This window comes from Patiria miniata, unplaced genomic scaffold (genome assembly GCF_015706575.1).
Source record: "Patiria miniata isolate m_02_andy unplaced genomic scaffold, ASM1570657v1 HiC_scaffold_8, whole genome shotgun sequence".
Lineage (NCBI taxonomy): Eukaryota > Metazoa > Echinodermata > Asteroidea > Valvatida > Asterinidae > Patiria > Patiria miniata.
In genome coordinates, this window is record NW_024037075.1 from 69511 (window position 1) to 91967 (window position 22457).

The window sequence follows — 22457 nt, forward strand, 5'->3', positions numbered from 1 at the left end:
GCAGTTGAAGAATGGGAAAGGAGGAGGAATAGACATGATTACACCTGAGTTGTTAAAAGCAGACTAAGGATGTGACTTTGTGTTTAATTGTGTAAATGTTTAGCAAACATTTAAAGAACCATTTAAACGTTTAGCCATTTCACAATGGCTGATGCCTGCCCATCGTGGTTTTTCCAGTGCACAATGTCAATGGAGGCCATCACAAAATCCAAGATGGCGGCGCCCATAGAAAACAAAAGTGACGAAAGGTTAATACTGAGTAAAAGCTTCCCCAACATTTTTTTTACAGCTTGGCACCGCTGGCTCACTGACATCAACAGATTGGCAATAATCTGATGGTCCAGGCCATACCAAATCCACTAAAGAATTTGGAACAACTCAGCTTGTTTCTGTGGCTGATGAACTTGGCAATGGACTTGCCTTTCCAGCTCATTCCACAACTTCTCCAGCGGATTCAGGTCGGGGCTTGGAGCTGCAATGGCCATTCCATTGCCTGCAAACTCCCAACTGCCCCCATTTCTCGAATGAAATCTGGGGTTGGGTCAGCCAGATATTCCTATGTAATCAATGCAATATGTGGCGGTGCATTGTCCTGCTGAAACGGGAATTCTATGCTGATCAGAAGAGATCTATTTTCGCGAACAACATCAACGAAACCTACGTGTTACCAGCCGTAGGTCACCAACGCCTACTACGCTGATGAGCTGAAGCAGCCCCAGACCATTGTTCAAGAGCCCCCGTGCTTCACAGACAGTACTACACAGTCATTATATCCCTTGAACACACACCTCTCCATTCCAGCCACGGATCATTCCTTTTTGGTGATCATTGATCTGACTTTTTAAGTGGAATTGTGGAGCTTTCAGAAAGCATTCACATGCAAATTAACCATCCCTTATAAGGCCCAGGGATTCTAGTTTTAGTATTTATGAATGGATGACGGCATTTGACCTGCTAAATATTCATTAAATGGCCTGAAAAACTGGGCGCCTTTTTCCCCCATTGATTTTTTGCCAGTTTAATAATATTCATGATCTCATGAATACATAATTAGGCAATTCAAGGTGGCGGTTTAATGTTGTCACGAAGTGGTGTCGCGAAGCGGCATTTTTTTTTTCATGAAGGAAAGGATGTTTAGTGTTGGAATCTTGAATATTACTGACTAAAATGATGACACAAGACACAGGTTTGGACATTTATTGACCATTTATGATATTGTGAAGTCACAGTTGAAGTTGAAAATCATACAGCTGGTGCATAAATACTTTTGCACGCCTGTAGAGGGATAGCATTGGAGAGGGACAGCATTGTTACCAATAGCTAGTAAAGTGCTGGGAAGAATCATCATTAACAGGGTTAAGACAGGTAGGCCTATTGATAAGAATCCCAGACCCGAACAAGCAGGTTTTTGAGAAGAAAAGACCACAACAGAGCAGATCTTCATCTTGAGAAACATAATTGAACAATCCATTAAGTGGCAATCTTCACCTGATGTCAATGTCATCGACTTCAAAAAAACTTTTGATTCAATACATAGGGACAGTTTATGGAAGATAATGAGGCAGTGTGGAATACCAAGGAAATAATTAACACAGTCAAACGCATGTACATGTGCAGAGTTTGTGCAGTCATAGATGAGGGAGAGGTTACAGAAAGTGAAAACAGGAGTTAAACAAGGGTGCGTCATGTCTGGATTTTTGTTCCTTCTTGTAATTGAATGGGTTATGAATAAGACAACCAAGGACAACAACACTTGAATTAGATGGCGAATGATGTCCAAGTGAAGATCTAGATTTGCAGATGACATCGCCATGTTGTCAACAAACCACTTACAAAATGATGCAAAGGAAAACAAACAAATTGTCTGACATGTCAAAAAGAGTTGGATTAAAGATCAACAAAAAGAAGACAAAGATCTTGAGAATGAATAGTAAAAAGATGGATGCTGTGCAGCTTGAGGAAATTCACCTACCTGGGTGCAATTGTAAACAAATGACATGAGTGATTACGTTGAAGTGCCCCCCCCCCATCTGCCAGATGAAACCCAGTGTTTGTTTAGCTTTCCCTATTATAGCATTTACATTATCATTTCAGTTTGGACTAATGTTGAGAGCTATTCCAAGATACTTGTATGTTGAGGTGACTGCTATTGGTCTGTCCAGAAAGAGTATAGTGGGGAAGATCTATTTGCCACTTGCTCCGTGTCATATGCATTATTTTACATTTTCCTATATTAAGCTTCATTCCATTTGATTCACTCCAGTTGCCAATATGTTGAGATCTGCTAATACGGTGGTTCAAGTGCTGCAGGTTGCAGGTGCGATTCCATAGGGCTGTGCCGAATATTCGAATATTCGGTTATTCGATCGATAATCGAATATTCGAATATTTATTTTCGAATAAGAATATTCGGTGGTGATATGCAACAAAATAAAAAGGTGGAAAAAACTTTTTTTTAACAACAAAAGTGTATTCTCAAAGTTAAGTTTGAAGTTGCTGCCAAAAAAACCCATAAAAGTAGCTTGTATATATGCCAAGCAATAATGCCATACATATATTACTTCTGCTTTGGGAGTGCTTGCAGTAAAGCCAACCCATTTTTTTAACGCCGGACTGCAACACCAATCGCTGATGCTTCCGCCAAGATAAACAAGACATTTTGTCTTTCATGTCTTCACAAAACACTTCCTGACACCTTTTCATATCAAACTTCTAGCATGAGTAGTAATGTTTCCGTTGTCCGTATTTTTGTTTGTTGTTGTCCTACTTACAATCCCTACTTTCAAAAGAAAACCGCCGCTGTTTTCCCCGATGCGATCCTGGCAAGTTGGTGTTACATGTACATGTGTGCAGCATAGGAAAATGCAGCGTGGCATTGGAGAGGAGCACGTGTTAATTTGCCCACGTGCGCAGTGGGAGGGGCTTACTGGATCGGCTATTGACATCGCGAAAATGGCATGCCAACATCGATGTAGAAGACCTCTGCAATCTCATGCAAAGAACTTGATTTCTTTTTTCTGTTTGGGCCTTTGTATTTTCCGTTTTCATGTACTTATTTTGAGGACGTTCTGCTCGCACAGGGTCGCACAAGAAGCGGTACATTACACTGATACAGCGAAGCCAATTCCCCCCAAAGTTTTCCATTGCCTGTTCAATCGTGTCGAATGCACGTGGTTATAGGGAATCGCCTTGCACGCAGTATGCTGCCCACAGCACGTGGCGGTGTTGTAGAAAACTTGTCATGAACCCCAACATTACATTAAAACGTTTTGAAAACCTTGGTTCATTTACGTTACGGACTCTGGGATTTTTTTTAAAGAATTTCTTGTTTACTTTTAGGGGTAAATTTATTATGGCTGTTAGATGTTCGCCTCAATGCCTCCGTAATACGTGTACAAAATATTCTAGTTCTCTCAACTGATCAGAGCACCCTTTTATCGAACACATTTTCGTTCGCTGTCCGTCAGCTTTGTTCGCTGGGTTAGTCTGCTAATTGCACCCAATATTTGCACAAATAAAACATACATAAACACTTCAAAAACTAGTTCAGCAATTATACTTTCAGTAATAATAGCGGGAACCTCTGGCTTATGTCCTCCAAGTCGAGCAAAACGCAAGAAAAAGGGCAGACAACAGAGAGGATTTCAAACTCAAAAGAGCTCTCATTTTATTTCGCCAGACAGACTTTGCGGTCAACTCACCGCACCGTACCCCTGATTCCCAGCATAGAAAACCACAGCTAGACAAAATGTATCAAAATGTTGCAAGTTGGAATTTCCAAACCTTTTAGTGGCCTATTTGTTAGAAAGTTATCTCCAGAGCACGCACTTAGCCAGACAAAAGAACCGGGTCAGCGCACCTGTGCCCTAATTAGCCCGCCAACAATGCGCCCGCCGGAGCTCGGCTGGCGATTTTTTTTTTTTTTTTTTGCTGAAATGTCACCCTTCGTGTTTTGGGTACACAGCTTATAATACATCCCCTGTGGGCAAACAAGGAAATACTGCTTTGCACGTGTCAAGCTGGGGCGTGTGTATGCCGCGCCCACGCCCATTATTTGCATAAACTTAAATATGCATTTACAATTCAAAGACCCATATTTAATTGAATAAAGACATTATAATATAGGTTTTTTCTTGGAGTTTTTGGTTGTTGAGAATAAGTTTATTTAAAATGATATAAAATCATTTCCTCAATTCTTGGTGACAAAAGTGGGATTTATCATTATAAAAGTGATTTTTTTATCCTCAATACTGTGACTAGGAAGTACACCGTTTTGTAGACTTCAAGAAGCTTCCAGTAATAGATATGCTCGGTTCCTGTTTACGAGTTAAGGGTCGGAGAGTCACAATAGCTGACACCACCCGCCGTGTTTGGGGTTCACGGCTTAATACGTCCCCCATGCAAACAAGGAATCCTTCACTCTAGCTTCTCTGGTTATTGTTAATCTTTAAATTACTGACGACAGAAGAACAACTGATTGTTGTCAAATACCTGACTTACCTGTGAAGAAATCATACATGGCATGCTGACGTGTGCACGTACGTTGACTACATGTACATGTATGGCATATTTTTGCTTTTGAGGGAATTTGGAATGGCCAAATAACCGAATATTTAATCGATTGGAAGGTCGAATATTCGAATATTCAATTATTCGAATTGACTGAGCCCTACGAATCCACCAAAAAAGCCAACAAGATTAAACCCACTAAAAAAAACCAGAGGAATCGGCTGTTACCATAATTGGGCAAGCCGTCACTGGTCGGTACTGCGGGGCACCAGCGGAGGAGGAACCGGATCCGGTTGCGCTGCTGGGGCAGTAGGGAGGGCTGCATGACGGTTCTGTCGTCAGCTTGCAGCACGTCCCTGAAATAACAGGAGGTGAAGGAGTTGGAGGATTTCTAACATGCCGCTTGCATGATATCTGCAAGGGCAATCCTTTGAAAGAGGGCCCAAGAAGTCACCATGATGCGAACTTTGTGGGCTTGTACTCTGTTCAGGATAGGCCAGTCAGACGATTAAAGTCGTGTGGCCGTCACGACCCAGCGAGCAATTGTATCGTGGGATGCTGGATGATGTGGAAAAACCATGGTTATGGACAGAGCTTAGTGGTCACTGCTAAGCGGTGCAGTCTGATGGAGGTACCACTTGAGGGTCCGGATAGGACACCAGAGCTTGTCCTCTGGGACAGAGGAAAAGGACTGTAAGTTAGGAACGAAGATGTCAGGCGGGAAGAACGTCGCCGACTGGTTCTTCGTGAGGAAAGAGCCATGGGGGATCAGGCAGTGGCGTATCCAGTGGGGGGCAGGGGGGGGGGGGACACTTTGCCCCCCCCCTGGCGGATTTTTTTGACAATTTTTTTGTCAGCAATGATTTAAAGTGTTTATAGAGTTCTTCTGACATCAATCCCACCAAAGAAAACCCGCTCAACAACCATTACAATGCGCCGTGAAATTGTCCATATAATAATATAGTATACATAATAATGGTAAGTTTTGAAGAGCGCCCCCCCCCCCCCCCCCCCCCCCCCGGCTTCGATGACGCACTGGTATGGAATACAAACGCAGATATGCAAATAGCCGTACAAAAGCCGTACAAAATTTCGAGTTTTCCATAGGTTTGTGCACAAACATGGATGTGCCCATCAGGCATTACTTTGTACATCAGTTAGCGCTCTAGTAATTTAATATAGCTCTATGGGCGGACCCCACTGGGCTCCCAATGCAAATGTCCTTGACCTATGGTCAGGGCGTGGAGTTCACTCATGCGGCGCACTGTGGCTGCCGTCAGGAGGAAAACTATTTTCAAGGAAACGTTAAGAACAGTAACCTGGTCCAGAGTTCAAGCAAGGACCACGCAATAGCTTGAAAGACCCACCCATGATCCCACACCGGTAGGAGTGTCCGTTGGGAGGGTTGTGAAACATACATGCCTCGGAGGAGGTGTGTGAGGACGGTGCAATCGGAAATCGAAGAACCATCCCGAAAACCTGAATGCAATTGCAGAACGATAGTTCTAGACAATGAGAACCGTAAGACCCGATTGGTAGAGGTGGAGAAGAATCGCCAACTTCGGTTGAAATTGTAGCGAAGGGATCCCACTGTACGCCGTACAGACCATTTATAGGGAAATGCCGTAATCGGCTGTGGCAAACAATTCGGGTTGACTGACGACGACTATGGGCTGCGATGGCGGCAGCCTCTTGAGAAGGCGGAGGAATGTAGACAAGGCAGACAAGTCGTGGAAACCACGTTGTGTCCCGTTGTGTGGCACCGAAATAGGTGGGCCAGGGGGTTGGGATTGGCTGGGATTTGGACTCGTTGATGAGAAACCCAGGCTCTTGGAGACTCAGCGGGTCTGACAGACTGCGCAAGCCGTTGATATCCACTATTCACTGATGATGAAACCATCGTCGAGGTTTATCAACATCTATAGACCTTGACGATGGAGGGTACTGGCTAGTGTCTTCATATTTCTGGTGAAGACTCCGAGTCTGGCAGGCGTGTGTGTCCGATGAGGGGCACTCGTGAACCCGAGGCAGTAGCTGAGTGAGACGATGTCGAGTACCCACCGGGCTGAAGTGATTTGGTCCAAGGAACCGGTCGAAATGGGTCAAACGGGTTCTCACAGATTCTGTGATGGGTGGCCCATTGTCTGTGGGCATATATTATTTACTTCCGCCAGCCGAACCATGGCTGAAAGGCGGTGGTAGAGGCTGAAGGACAGAAGTTGGCCCGTGGATTTGCAGGGCATTGAGCAGTGGAATGAAAACCACTGCTTGGCGGCTGTGGACGACTGGGAAGACAGTTTTGGATGAACCTTCGTCAAAGTGATCTTCTTCGTAGTAGTCTGAAACTGGTTGGTAAAGAGGGGTCGCCCTTGGAAAGGAAGGGACTCGAGACATTTGGAGGGCTGAAATTTGACATCAAAATATTTATCATGCACGTCGTCAGCAACGATAGGTTGTTTCGTCTGCCGGGAAGGAGTACAAACTCGATCGAAAAGGAGGCTGACACAGTTTGGATTGGTCGAACACCAACTGGATGAACAAACCCGATCGAAAGAAACCACTGGGGTGGGATCGGGTGTGACTAGTGAGTCAGGAGCTGTTGTCATTTAAATGATCTCGGTTGTGTAGTAGGTGTAGGGTTCACAGAACCCCAATACGTGCGCCATGTCTCGTTGTACCAGGCAATAAAGCGTGGTCATTTATTTATTTATTTATTTATTTCGTGTTATTTTACCAGGGTAGCCCCATCAGTTGTCAATGAACTGTTCTCCCTGGGGGCCCTGGTCATGGAGGCTGGCATAGTTGTGTCCTATTGTTCGGCCTAACGAGGTGACAGGGAAGAGAAAAACATCTTAGTCGTGGGCCGGAGTTTCAGACGGCAAGTCCGTAGGAGCGCCGAGAGAACTAGGGGCAAATACTAACACGACTGGAGCATCCGGAGGACGGAAAACGTGTGGGGTATGTTAGAGTTTTGGGCCAGTCGAGGCTGAGAAGGAGACAGGCCTTCTACTTCTGAGAAGAATCAGTGTCAGATTGTGGAGGGACCCCAGAGGCAGCAGGGAACTCTGTTGTATAATGAACCACTCAAGCCCGGTTCATACTCTGCGCGAAAACGAAAGCGAACGCGAATTTGTGACGTCGTGGCAAGTATTCGCACTGCGAATTCGTAAAAGTTGAACATATTGCAACTCAATATTTCAATTTCGCTTCGCATTCGCTTTCGCATGAAGTATGAACCGGGCTTCAGAGAAACCAAGGGCTGGGGTGAGCAAAGTTGAATCACCGCCCGGGCAGGCGGGGCCCTGGCACCGGGGATTGCCGGGCCATAGATATGGCCGACGATGCTGGTGGAGTAGCGGTGGACACGGTCGCTTGGCCGTCGGTCTCCCCACGGACGGCACCTGGCCGAGTCTTTGAGGTGTTACTGAGTTTGGAAATCACCGAAGAGTATTGCTTTGGGGGCCCAGTGGATGACATAATTTCAGAACGGGGGAAAAGCCCTTATAAACTGATTGGTAAAAAAACAGACGTTACCCTCAGTAGTCATGACGTCCGGAACGATAGTGTGGGGGCCGGTACAATCTTGGAGCGGCCAGAAAACTAGTTTGTAAAAGAGCGATAGGCCTATCAAATGGAGGATGTATCGCTCTAGTGCTCTAGTATAAATTAACAGAACAGAATAAGATGCTTGAAGCGTCACACCATGTAAATGTGAGATAACAAAATCGCCGGTTAAATACATGTAACGGCTTTTGTTTTGAAGGTGAAGCACCAAGTTTTCGGTGCAGCGTGAGGGATTTGCTGGCCGTGAAATATCATGCTAACTGTTAAAGGCAAAAGCACCGAATAATCAGTGCAGCATGAGGGATTTGCTAAAAGAAAAAAATCATGCTGACTGGTCCGTAAGGCGTGCGTTGGAGTTAACAACTTGCAGTCAATGTTGAGAAGTCTCACACATTGGTCAACACAGCCATGAGATGAAACTGCCGGTAAAAATAACGGCATTCGTTTTGAAGATGAAAGCACCGAAAATTTGGTGCAGCGTGAGGGATTTGCTAAGTAGCGAAATATCACGCTGACTGGTCGGCAAGTTGTGGAGTCAGATTTCACAACTTGCAGTCAAATTTTGCGAAGTCTTGCACGTTGGTTCAAAAATCACGGCGTTTGTTTTGAAGGCAAAAGTACCGAAAATTGGGTGCGGCGTGAGGGATTTGCTAAGTAGCGAAATATTACGCTGACTGGTCAGTAAGTTGTGGCATAGGAGGTAACAACTTGCAGTCGATTGTGTGAAGTCTCGCATGTTGGTCAATACAGCTATGAATGAGATAACGAAACTGCCGGTAAAAATAACAGCGTTCGTTCTGATGGCAAAAACACTGAAAATTTGGTGCAGCGTGAGGGATTTGCTAACAGCGAAATATCATGCTGACTGGTCGGTAAGTTGTGGTGTAGCAGTTAACAACTTTTCGTCAATGCGAAGTCTCGCGCGTTGATCAATATACGGCTATGAGAAAATGAAACTGCCGGTTAAATAACAGTGTTTGTTTTGAAGGTGAAAGCACTGAACGTGTTCGGTGCAGCGTGAGGGAGTTGCTTAGTAGCGAAATATCACGCTGATGGGTCGGTAACTTAGTAGCGTAGCTAAGGGGTGAGCGGCTTGCAACTAGTGTGACACTCGCCCCATGCAAACTCTCACTCTATCGGTACAGCAACACAGATGTGAGACAATGAAAGCTGCCGGATAAATAACAGCGAATCGCTGGTGAATAGCGGCGTTCGTGTGGAAGATGAAAACAACGAGTAGTTGGTGCAGCGTGAGGGATTTGCTAAAAGTGAAATATCACGCTGATGGGTCAGTAACTTGTAGGGTAGGTAAGGGGTGAGTGGGTTGCAACTCGTTCGACACTTGCCCTGTGTAAAGTCTCACTCGTTTGGTACAGCAACACTGTTGTGAGATAACAAAAACTCCCAGTTAAATAACAGGGTATTGCTGGGTAAATAACGGCATTCATTTTGGAGACGAAGACACCAAACATTCGGTGGAACATGAGGGATTGGCTTAAGAGCGAAAATCACGCTGATGGGTCGGTATGTTGATGTGTAGATTCGGGTGAGCGGCTTGCAATGCGTGCGTTGCTCCCCCATGCAAAGCCTTGTCCGTTCGGTACGGCGTGATTGACTTTTAGCCCGAAAGCCTCACGGTCGATTAGTCGTGCCGTACAAGCGTATACTAGTGACACATATGTTCATCCCTTCCACTTAGTTTGTGCGCATGCGCCAAAATCTCGGCTAATGCCAGTGACTGTCGAAATGGCAGCGCCGCGGAGAGGAAAGACACACCAATTTTCATCTGAAAACATCCTGCTCATTTTGCTAGATTAAGTGAAATACATGATACCAGATGAAATTCAATGAGTTTATTTTAATTTTATTCACCTTATCTTTGTGATAAAACATCGACATTTTCAAGAAAATGTTGTTTTAGATCATTGTTTGCTTTCCAATTCCATGCAATCATCGGCAAAAAGGGCCAACTTAAGTTGGGATTTTAAAATTTTTCTTCACTTTCCCCAAACATGCCACTTATCACAGCATTTGAATGAGATATTAAAACATATTATTACATGATTTGCGAGTTATTGCGAATAGGTTTGCATTCCTTAGGTGGGTATTGTTTTTGTAGTTTCCGACTGTGCGTTTACATGTACGAACCGCGCGCCATCAAAAACGATGTCACCGTGCATGGACGGCCAATTTTTTTAAAAATTGGATTGTTTCTCGCAGGGTTTGAAGAATTTTCTCTTAAAATCTTTTTTTCAGACTTATTTTTATATTTGGACAATCTCAGCTCATAACATGATTGTAAAATTCATATTAAATGTTCTCAGAAATTTTCACGAGTTTAGGTCACCTGTAACTTGTGAAAATTATGTGATATTGTTTTCGGCTGATCAACGGGTGCGGAATGGTGCCATCTGTACGATTTCAGAATCTTTTGGTCCTGTATGCATGCGCGAAAAAAAAAAAATTGCAATGTACTGTGGGTAATAAATCTTAGCGAATGGCTAGCGCCCTCTAGGGAATAATGAATTATGTAGTAATACTCTACAGGTAAGTAGAGCGCAGTAGAATTGATACACCAATGAAGCACGTATTAAACAAGCATGTTCTTCCACTCATCTGATGAAAACAAGAGTTACTAAAATTGATCCTTTCTATCAAAAGTTATGCATATTTTACCAACACAGAACCTAGTTTTGTCGTTTTCCTCAGCAGGTTTTTGTTAATTGTATTAAAAGGGTATTCATCAATGCATATCGATAAATGATCAGTGGTGGACAGCTGAGTTTTGTAGTATCAGAGATGAAACTGGCACTAGCAAAAAGAATCGGAAATTTCGCCGAACCAAAATTTAGCATAAAGGTAAATGAACAACAAGACCATATTAATAAAAAAAAAATTAATTCAAAATATTTTTAAAAATTGATAAATCAAAAAGCATTTTACCTGTCTGCTGGCTTGTGACTTGAGCACTTTAAGTAAGTCTTGTGAGAATCGTTTGATCTGTGTACGGTGGGTCAGGGTCAGTAGTTTATTCTCAGTCATCCCAAGTACCTGTATATGTATATATGTAAGGTCATTCCAGTCATTATTCTTTAAAGTACTAACTGTAATGCCAATAAGAAATTAGTGAGTTCAATCCATATTTAACTACAAATGTGAAAGTGCAAAATATACCACACAGTAGGGAACATTTTGACTGTGTGCTATCTAACAGCTGTATGGTGGGTACCCTAACTTCCTTAAATTCTGTTTGTAAAATTAAATGCACATCAAAAAAGGGAATTTCAAAGAATCAATAACCTAAAAGCAACAAGACCAACTGCAGAGAAATTCTGGGTTGTGTTCACTGTATTCTATTTACTCACAAGGCATTAAGCAGGCACAAACCATTCCTAAACATGGGGATCCAAGGGTGTGATTGGGATGGCTAACCACCCCTCCACACCAATGCTAATTATCAATCTAATTGAAAAAAATCCAAAATGTCCTTATGTTCCCTGAAAAACATCATCACTCAATGTTGCAAATCTTTATGCATTGCTCAAGGCCTTTGGTCTTTTTATACACTGACTGTAATGCCTCACCAATCCCTCCCCCTTTAACCACCTTGAAACAGCTTGGAGTTTAAGACCCCAGCCACCTGCCTAAGCAATACAAATCCTGGATGCACCACTGCTAAGAGCCTCACTTAGATACCTGAAGCAACTATGCTGCCTGTTCCTTTACAACAGATACAGCCATTAGAGGCTATCATCTGTTAAAAAAAAAGTCCAATGAAATAAACTAGAGGTTCGCGTTTGTTCAGTTACAAACGCAGAGTGGTCGGGCAGACAACTATTTCATTAGACACTGCCCATTTAAGTTATGAATATGTTATGTCAGAACAAAGGATCACGAACTTTAACCTTTCCAGTACAACCAATTATTTTGTAAAAAAAAAAAACATCTTTTGATGTCATCATGACGTCAGAGTAATATGCACCACTAGGGATGAGGGTCGATATATGTTGAAAGTTACAAGTTCATACCATATACCGTTTAGGAGAAAACCCGCCAAGAATTATTGTCCGGAAAAACAAAAAGAAGAAAAGAAAGAAAGATTTATCAGAACAATTCTAAACAGTGGTCGGGTTGTGCCCGACCACTCAATGAAAAGATATCATTCCGTGTCAATTCAACACAATTTTCAGTCAAATCGGGCATGTTTTCAGAAAAGTGGGGGTAGTATTCAAAATCGTGGCTAAGGTATTGTTGAGAAGAATAATTAGTCTTCCAAATGCTTTTTAGTTGGTTTCATTACGATGTTTTGTTCAAAAGATACAGCAATCACAATACGGGACTTGAAAAACCACTTGGGTCACTTTTTTTATTTATCAAATTTACGGATCGAGGCCGGTAGAATAAGTCACACTTTACTCCTGAACAAAGGAAATCAATCCTTTGTGTGTTTCTCTAACTGCGCTTTCTCACTTTCAAGAAAAGTGGCCCAAGAAAATGTTTTTTCAACCCTTAAGTTCGATGAAGCATAGCGTTTGTTCCAATGGATCGATTTTAATGAAATAAAGTTGGTATGGTAGATTGGTTATCCAATTTTTAAGAGGTTAACTTGAAAATATTCCAAAACCCACATGCAATATACCTTTATTAATTGGTTTTCGACTGTTAGTTTTTTGTGGGACAACCTGTATTTGGTGTAGTGATTGGCCTAAAGAAACCTGCAGAACTGATTTTCTTTTGTAATTTAACTGGTTAGTTTTTGAGATACGGGTCAACCGACCTTTGACTAATTAGCATGACCTCTACACTTAAATACATGCATCTCCACAAGTAAGCACCTGCAGAGCCAAGTTTTATATAATTTTAAAGCTCTTTGAATGGCCTCCATTTCATAAAATAAAACAAAAATCATAGCATGATACACAGAGAAAACACATAATGAAATAATCTCTGACCTTGAATGACCAAAATAAGTATGCTTCACATTTCCTATTTTTTAACTTCCAAATGCTATTTATTATTTTTTTTAAAAAGGGGCCACCGGGCCACCAGCTACAGGGTTAACCTGACTTTTGCCTGACCATGGGCATGGGTTGACATCTTGATTCCCCATAGTATTGTCATGAACAGCCCAAAACATGGGCATGTTGACCATTTTTCACTCCCGATGGACAGCTGGGTTCCCTGGTCTAACGTTAAAGATCAGACGGCCAAAGTGGATGACATCAACAAGGCTCAAAGCAATTGTTGTTCCTCCCACACCAATTAATATTGGCATTCTTTAGACATGGCCGTTACACTACCCTGATAATGTGGCTGAAAAATTTTCTCCTGGATAATTTTTCTCACTGTTTTGAACTGAGTTACGACGGTCCACGTGTAAGTAGGGATGCAGGCTGATTATCTTCAGCTTTGCAGTGGCCACTTGTGGTTAAAGAGATCTTGCACAAAGAAATCAACTTAGGCAGGATTGACCGCACCTTTGCTCCCACACTCAAATTTTCAATGTTCGCATATTGGTTTTGTACCAAAACATGAGCCTAATTCCTTTAGATTAATCTAACATTTATCCTTTCCATCAAGAGGCTCAATCAATGATTTTATTGACAGAGATAAATAAGCCATTCACTACTTCCCATTTGATAAGGCTTTTGAATTGGTTGAGGGGGCCAGGCCAGGGGCTTGGATGGCAAAATCAACATCAAATCTGTATTTTGCTTACTTTCCGTGTCCCCGTCGGATTATATACTTCTCGGTTTTCGGTTTAACAACTGATATTATGATAAATGCCTTCCAATGGGATGTTCAATTGCTTGTTCCCTTTTTGAGACTTTAAGTACTTCTTTTTGTTTCATGGTTGTTGTATGTCGCAGTCACATTTTATTACACACTATTTGGATGATTTTTCTATTTTTAGGTTGGACAGATCAGAATTGTAATTTCTTGCTTCAGACAATCAAGGAGTGTTTGGAGGTGCTAACTGCAGAAGAGACAAGAGGTTTGCGGACCGCATGTGTCGCCTTTTTCCGTGGTCAATCCCTATATGTTTTGTGTTTTAAAAAAACAAACATCTCAAATGGCCCCTAGATGACCTTTGACAACCAATTGGGAAGATTTGTGATGAACCCCCACCCAAGGGTCACTGCATCCAAGTTTCATCAAAATCCATGAAAGCATGTAGAACTTATAAAAAAAAATCTAAACTTTAACTTATGGGTCTACGGTCATACAGAATTTAGGACTGGTAAGTGTCTCACAAAAACTACAAGCCAAAGTCGGTCGATTGTTTCCTGGGAGTAGAAATAGACTCATAGGCAGGTTAGGGTACTAGATGGGAAAGTACAAGCACTGCGTGAAAAGATCACACAAGCACTGCGTGAAAAGATCACACAAACATTGTACAAGTCGAAGGTGTCCTTGCGGGCACTTCAATCATTGCTATAATCCCTTAATTTTGTGTGCCAGGCTATTGCTCCAGGTAGGGCACTTACTTGGAGGCTTATTGCACTATTTATAGTGGAAGGAAATATTACTATAAAATCCGTATTTTGACTGGGGCAAAATTTAACCTAATGATATGGTTTGAAATGACCATTTCAACAGAGTGTCCCAATTCCGAAATGGTAATTGGGATGACAACAAATCACTTAAGCTGTTTATAGATGCAGCAGCGAGCATTGGATTAGGTGGTTTCTTTGTGGGCAAGTTGTTTCAGGGGAGATGGCCACAGACAATTACCCTCCCTCCATATGCCTTTCTGGAATTTTTTCCAAAAGTGGTGGCTGTCCATTGCTTGGGCCCATTTCTGGCCAACCGAAACGTTTGATTCCGTACAGATAATAGCACCGTAGTGCATATTGTTAATAACCAGACCTCCAGCTGTTACAAGATCATGCAGTTAAAGCAGAGCTTTGTGTGTCAGTGCCTCATGCACTATGTGGTGTTTAAGGCAGTTCATGTGTCAGGCATTTGTAGCAACATTGCGGATTCCCTATTCCCTATTTGACAACATTTCAGGTCATCTGTGGCCCCCCAGGCGGATCTCGCTATGACCACCATTCTGGAACAGCCAGTGGCGCACCCAGGATTTGGCTTTGGGGGGAGGGCTCACAATTTTGTTTTGGTCAATTTATTTTAAATTTAGTTAACTGAGAACAGCACTTCATATTCTAACAGGTGAGATAGGCCGGCTCTTGTCAGTAGCCTTGACCAGTATCTCCAACACTAACAATCCAAATTACCAAACAAAAATCAGTTCTGGGGTTTCTCATATACGCCAATCATCAAACCAAACATTGTTTCAATTTGTGAGGGTCGGGTGAAAAATTGTGTTAAAAAGACACGGAATGACCCTAACTTCTCTAACCAATTAGCACTTGTATTAGATAGTACTACATTGTATTTTCTTGATGAAATCGCAAACCATAGTTTGCTGGGGCAGTTTTGGGTGGTATAAGGAGTAACAGGCAGGGCAGTACTGGGACTAATGGGTATGGTACCTGCATCACGTGTGATATTGCATCAAAAAGTTCTATGAGCTTAAGAAAGCCATAGTCTGCTACACGGCACTGACGACCAAAGTGATGATGGTAGCTGGGAATGAACTTTGAGAAGGCCAGTCTGCATCTTGGAGTGTGTTTGAGAAGCTCAACTGCCTCCTTACTAAACTGGAATAACTGTGGAGGTAGCAAAGGAGTGCTGCTTCTGCTTCCTATTTTAAACAAATAAAGATCTCTACATTATATTTATGTTACATTAAATTTGAGTGCAAAAATCTAATACATTACAAAAGTAAGGGTTCCTGTCATTTTGATTTTGAACCCTGTAACTTTTGTTTGTATGTTTCAGGTCAGTCAACAGAAGTACACATTAATGTGATTTTGGTTAATTTAATCGGCAATCTCTTAAAATCAAGCATAATCTGTGGGTGTGGTGTTCTAATACAATCGACTGAACTAATGGTGTAGTAAAACTAGCCTCCCCCGGTGACCATGGAGCATTCACTTTCCCTTAGTTATGCCTTGGGAAAACATAATGACCCAGGAAACAAGCAACGACCGCACAAGCATACAAACACAAGCCCCAAGCAAGATAAACAAACAAACAAACAAGCACATAAAACGAGAACAAAACGGGGAAAAAAACAAGATTAAAAGAAGGGCCAACTGGATTGTGGATAAGGTTTAGCAAAGTCCCATCTGTACAACACTTAGGGTGATGTAGTTCACACCAGGAGTCAGCCAGTGTAACCTCAGTTTAGCCTCATGAAAGCGTTCAGACCAAAGATCAGGCTATCCACAACGTCTGCGGGCAGGGTGTCCCATAAACAGGGGAATCTGACAGAAAAATTCCTTTTCTGTCAAAATTTTTCGGTCAAAGATTCAAAACAAGTCAAAAATTGCGTTTTGAAGTTAGGACTATGAAATACTGAATCACTGGTAGTATTGCGCATGCCTACTTGAGGATTGTAAATGTTCAACCAATAAAACGGTAAAAAGGCACTGGATTTCATAGGAGCCCAATTTCATGTGGCACTGGAAAGTGTTTAAGACCAGCCAGCCGGTCTTTATCATCCGCTTAAGACCGGCCATGTGATGGGCTCTCAACCAATAGGAATGGGTAAACTGTCTTGGGTACTTATGAATTGTGCATAATGCACAGACACATATTGTATCGATGTTAAGTCAAGAGCATTTTTTATAAAGATACAGGAGGTTTATGAAAGCTTAAAATTTTGGTTAAATAGTGTGCATGTGTAAAGACTCCACGTTGAACTAGTGGTTGATTTGTGACGTAACTTACGCCTGTGTACTAATAGCAATGTGCGAACGTCTCTAGTCAAAGGTCTGGTCAAAATGTCATCGCAAAACTTCGGGTCCGGGCTCCCTGCTGTACGTTATGAATGCCCGCGGCTATTGGTAACCAGCGATGCAACCAGGCCCAGTAGGCTGGTTCCAAATAGTTGACTAGCGTAGTCAACCATCGTCGACCAGACAGAGTTTGGGCTAATTTTAGTCGAACTATGGTTAACCATTGGTCAACAATAGTTCTTGCGCGAACTTTCCCAGTGTTTACAAAGGGAGAGTTGATAGAGACCACTGGGAGGGACTCTTGAATGCTTTGCAGATGATGATGACGCCTGTGCAAATTCAGCACAAAATAAGTTGTGTGTACTTCTTGCCATATGCATACCAACCTCCCAATGAATTGCCATCTACTGTTCCTGCAGAGTTCATAAAATGACATTGCATAAATGATCATCACTGATCATGATCACAATAATGATCAATCAATGCACTACAGGAAAATCCAACAGTGCATCCTGCAAGGAAACTAGAGGTCTGTATCATAAATATAGCAGACATATATATATGACATAGTGACATTTTGTAGCCAATGATTCACAAAATGACTGTAAGTGGCCTGAATGTACATGTCAATGTCAAACAAACGGTCTGCCAGAAAAAACTCCACCAACCATGACATTGTGCTTTTTTTTCAAAGTGTGCTTTCACATGATGTTGTAAGCGTATGCCTGGCTAGAAAATATCGGTGGTAGGAAGTGCTCAAGGTTAAAAAATTGTAAGAAAAAGAGGGAGCAACAGCTTTTGGCCGGGGACAAAATTAGTACCAGTGCACTGAAGAGTGACTGTGAAAGTGTCTCTGAGTAAAAAATGTACCACAGTTTTGTGCTTCATGTTTGTGATTATAACCCTCTGCAACAAAATGGAACATACGTAGATATAATAAAAACTCTTTGAGTTTGTGATGTCACCATCTTTGCGTGGAAACTCAGCTATCAAATATTTGCACTATTCCATACCAGTTTCTGGCTGTGGTTTACTCTGTTCCCAACACACAGTTTTGAAGCCGTCTCGACTCACTCCTACTCGTACACCTTGGATACAGGTCAACAAGTGTTCCAAAGGTACTCCATTTTCAAAGTCCTCTGTTAATGTTGAGAATTCAGCAGCATAACAAACCATAAAACTGTGAAGACAAAAAATACACATACGAAATCAAGTACATGTATGTCAATTCTTGCAAAAGCTAATTTCACAACAACAGAGCAATTGTTCATACTCAAATCTGTAGCAAACGGAGTAGAGTCTTTGGCATGGGCTCTGGATAGCTACAAAATGTATACCTTATTTACTTTACAGTGTAATTGTTATTGCTTACATCCATCAGGGATAGCTGGCATTCTCCTTGTTTTCTTCGAAACTCATGGAGTACAGCAATATCAGCAACGCCTATCTTAGCATCCCATTTTTCTATTTGCTTGACCCAAATTATCAAAACTTGCACCATAAATATATCAACATTTTCCTTTCCATTAATGATGGGAAATTTAAGCCCTATACATGCATTGTCATGAGAGAGAAGATTTGTGCACCCAGTGTCAGCATGCTTGGGTGGAATTAGTGACCAGCCACCTTGTACATGCACCAGTGGAGGGCATTCAGAAATTCTTGCTGTGCAAATATAACAAATCTGAGTGTCTAATACTTGAAATGAATACATAAAAACGGAAAAATACACATCATCATCATGGCCCATCCCATCGTGAACGACAATGAAGACGGCGACTCTCACAGTCATCTAAGTACAGCTGTGTTGAGGTAGAGCAACCATTGTAGATAGCAGAGCGCCAATGGGAACGGTTGCTGGCAGTTGACTCCCAAGTAATGTTTGGTATCCCAAAAGCGGCGAGATCACATTTCAGGACATCTTTGTATCGCAGTCTGGGTCGGCACGTTTCACTGCATCCAGAGTTATATTGCTATCAAGCTCATGCAGGATTGGAAGTTGTGGCAGAGAGGTTAATGCATCAGGGCTCACTTCAGCTTCACTAGCATACAGAGAGCTGTAGTGCTCTGCCCACCGGTCAAGCCGTGCTGATGGATCAGTGAGGGTAACGCCAGAAGCAGACAGCAGTGGAGCACTCTTCTTTGGGGTAGGGCCGACGGCCTCTTTAATACCGTTGTAGAGGCCATAAAGGTCCCCTGAGTCAGCACAATGTTGGATGCGAGCACTGAGACCAGACCAGTAGTGACATAGGGCAGTTTGAGTAAGGCCTTGGACGTTACTCTTAGCAGCACGGAGTGCAGATGACGAGGAGCGGGTATGAAGCATGGTGACTTTCATTCTGGCTGCACGTTTGGCCTCAAGAGCTGGGAGCAGGATGTCAGCTCTATCACAAAACTAGTCGGGTTGTGTTCAAGTACGCCGACCAAAGGCAGTGAGAATGCAGTCCATGACTGTAAGCCTGGACCATGCGGGACTGGGATTGTTGGGTGTAGGGGATGAACTGACATGATCGGTGAGGAGCTCTTGGAACTTGGTGACGCGTGTGATGTCCCAAGTAGCGGAGGTATCAACTGCATTGGTTGGCTTCGGATGAGCTTGATGAAACTTTTTCGGTTGCATTCTGAGCTTGCAGCAGATAAAGGCCTGGTCAGTGTTGCAGTCTGAAGAGTGCATGCTACGGCTTTGATGAACATCTCGCAATTGCCCCTTCCTTACAATGATGTGGTCGAGTTGATGCCATCAGTGTGAGTGAGGATGCATCCAGGTGGCCTTGGAGCGAGGTGAACCTGCGAAGAATGTGCTTGTAAGACACAGGTCATGGCCGGCACAGCACTCAAGGAGACGTTGCCCATTATCGTTCATTTTGCCCAGGCCGTGAGGACCAATGACACCACTCTAAGACCTGAAATCAGATCCGATGCATGCATTGAAGTCTCCAGCGAGCACAATGCTATCCCCAGGTGGTATGCTACGCAAAATATTGTCAAGCAGTTGATAGAATTACTCCTTTTCCACAGAATCAGCCATCAGAGTTGAAGCGTATGCAGAGATGACAGTGACAAGGCCGCTACTGAGGCGAATCCGCATGGACATGAGTCGGGGAGAATGGGAAACAGGTTGTTGGATGCATGAGAGCAAAGAGTTCTGAATTGCAAGGCCAACTCCATGCATAGGTCTTGCATTGTCTGGGTAACCGCTCCAGAAGGAGAAGTTAGGGGCAGTTTCACGGGAAAGGTTGCAAAAAAGTCTCACGGGGGGTCAAAAATGAAACTTGTTGTATGGATACAACATGTTTATTTGTTGAAAGTACATACATAAAGGTACTAGAAAATGTTAAAGTCAAGGCTTAAACATTTTTTCGTTTCAATTTTAAGGCACTTTACACTTTACAGACCATAAAATTTGTCAAATAAAGGTAGGTATCATAAACTGCTAATTCCACATCTCAAACATGCTTAGAGTTGCTTTAAAATGATTGATAGTCATCACAGTAGTCATGTCTTGAATATTAATGCACTCTAGGCTATGAAAAATACCATGTTTTTTCATATACTGACGGAAAATTCAATTTTATAGCTCTCTTTTCCTTGAAACACAAACTTTCATTTCTGATTTACGGAAAACCATGCAGCCTGCTGATTATTTGCACTTTTGTCCAAAGGCTGTGTACATGGTAGAACAATTGGCAAAACAATTTGTGTATATAGTGTGCTGCGTTACAGAGTTACCATGGTCTTTATCATTGCTATGAAAAGGGTTTACTATGTTCAGGAAAGGACAACAATTTTAACAATTACTACATTCAGTCAAGTTTGATCTTATGAAGCAACATAATACAAGAAATATAACCATAAAACTAGAGTTGGGAGGCTATACATGTGTGAGGCAGATCAGTTTGTACCTTGTTATTGCTCCACCTAACTAAATTTACGTTCAGGAAAGGACAAAATATTTAACAATGCTTAGCATACCGGTACTGGTAGCACCATGCATTTCCTGAATGACAATAAAGTTAGTCTAGCTCTATGGTCTGAAGTAATGTCCATTCAAATGATTATAATTACTGCTGGTGAAAACATAACTTTGTATTGAGACACTGATACCGGTATACATGTATACATGTACATGTGCATGCCCCACAAAGAAATGCCTAGATAATTAAACTGTACCATCCAGTGAAAAAAAATTCAGTCAGCATGGTGCTTTTTACAAAATGGGATCTAAGGAATAGGCACATCAAGCCCAAAACAGTTTAAAGAATTTGTACACACGTACAGTACATGTTTGCACGGAGGAAGGTTCATGTGTATCTGTACTTGTTCCTTGTTAAATGTTTCAAACATGTTCAGGAAAGGACACACATTTTAACAAGGATCAACATACAAGTTGTGCATGATCAGTGCATAAGCTTGACTGTTCCATTTTTCATAGCAATTAAACTAATGAAATGGCTGCACACAGAAAGAATTGTTAAAACAGTGCGGTACAATGTATAACAGATGTTGTTAAACTTGTTTAAAAAAGTGTCCTATCCTGAACACTTGAATACACAGAAACTAGACTAAAACAGTAATTTTTTATTACATTTACTCAAACTAATGTGTGTATTTTGTGGAAGGGATGGTTTGAAACTGTAAATTAGCCAATTCCTGACAAATATTGGATTTAAGTGTGACTTGTAAAGATAAATGTATATGCACATGTTTACTCATTGTGTGTGTAATCATGAGTGAGTAAATGACCTGTAAGAACAAAACGTTAACACTTTCTTGCCATTTAGTTGGTTTTAATTTTAGAACATAAACTTTACAGACAATATAAGCATAAACTTCATCAAATTTCTGCAACAATGGTTTTGCCAAGTACTCTGTTAAACTATATGTTCAGGAAAGGACAATGCAGTTTAACGACAATGTCATGACAGCAAGCAAGGTTCGAGTCTGATTCTTTTTGTAGTCTGTTAAATCTAGTAAGTACACCCCTAGGTACATGTTTATGTCAAAAAAGTTTTATCTCTGAATTCCTGTAAAAAAAGGGGGGCCATGTTCAGGAAAGGACATTTTTAACAAACATTTGCATGGCATATGCGACTGCTGCTGTATCAAATTTACTTGTGATTATCCAATTCCCATCTTTTTATACTTGAATACTGGAGTGTGTAGCATCATTTTGACAGGAAATAAGTTGTGTATTCTTTCTTTTAATTCTGGAAAAAAATACCATGTTCAGGAAAGGACATTTAAAAAAAAACATTTAACAAACATATCAATGTCTCACTCAAAACGGCATTACAAAAGAACGAGTTGGCCAATCCTAATGAAATTTGGTGTACATATTTTTGGGACATACTTCAATGTCCTTGCAAGTCTGGGTGGTTCCCATGGCATTTATTTTTAATTCTCATCAATTGCAGTTTCTAGAAAATGTGAATGAGACTCCAAATCTTGTGCTTTAGCACCCATGTGAGCTTATAATTTGAAAACCATAATGCGCAGAGCTGTAATTTTTTTTCTGGAGATTGCTACAACATTACAGTCCTTGTGAGACAAAAACCAGCAAATTCCAACAAAGTCTTC

General features: G+C 41.8%; 1 protein-coding gene across 1 annotated transcript in view; it reads right to left on the reverse strand.

The window, feature by feature from the left end:
• LOC119719142 (meiosis regulator and mRNA stability factor 1-like) overlaps nt 1–22457 on the reverse strand; it is an 85229-nt gene that overhangs the window by 58794 nt on the left and 3978 nt on the right. The window contains exons 2-4 of the mRNA XM_038188465.1: nt 17894–18060; nt 15570–15781; nt 11017–11124 (exon numbers count right to left, since the gene is read on the reverse strand). Of these exons, the coding sequence (XP_038044393.1) occupies nt 11017–11124; nt 15570–15781; nt 17894–18060 (487 nt within the window). The remainder of the gene's footprint in view (nt 1–11016; nt 11125–15569; nt 15782–17893; nt 18061–22457) is intronic.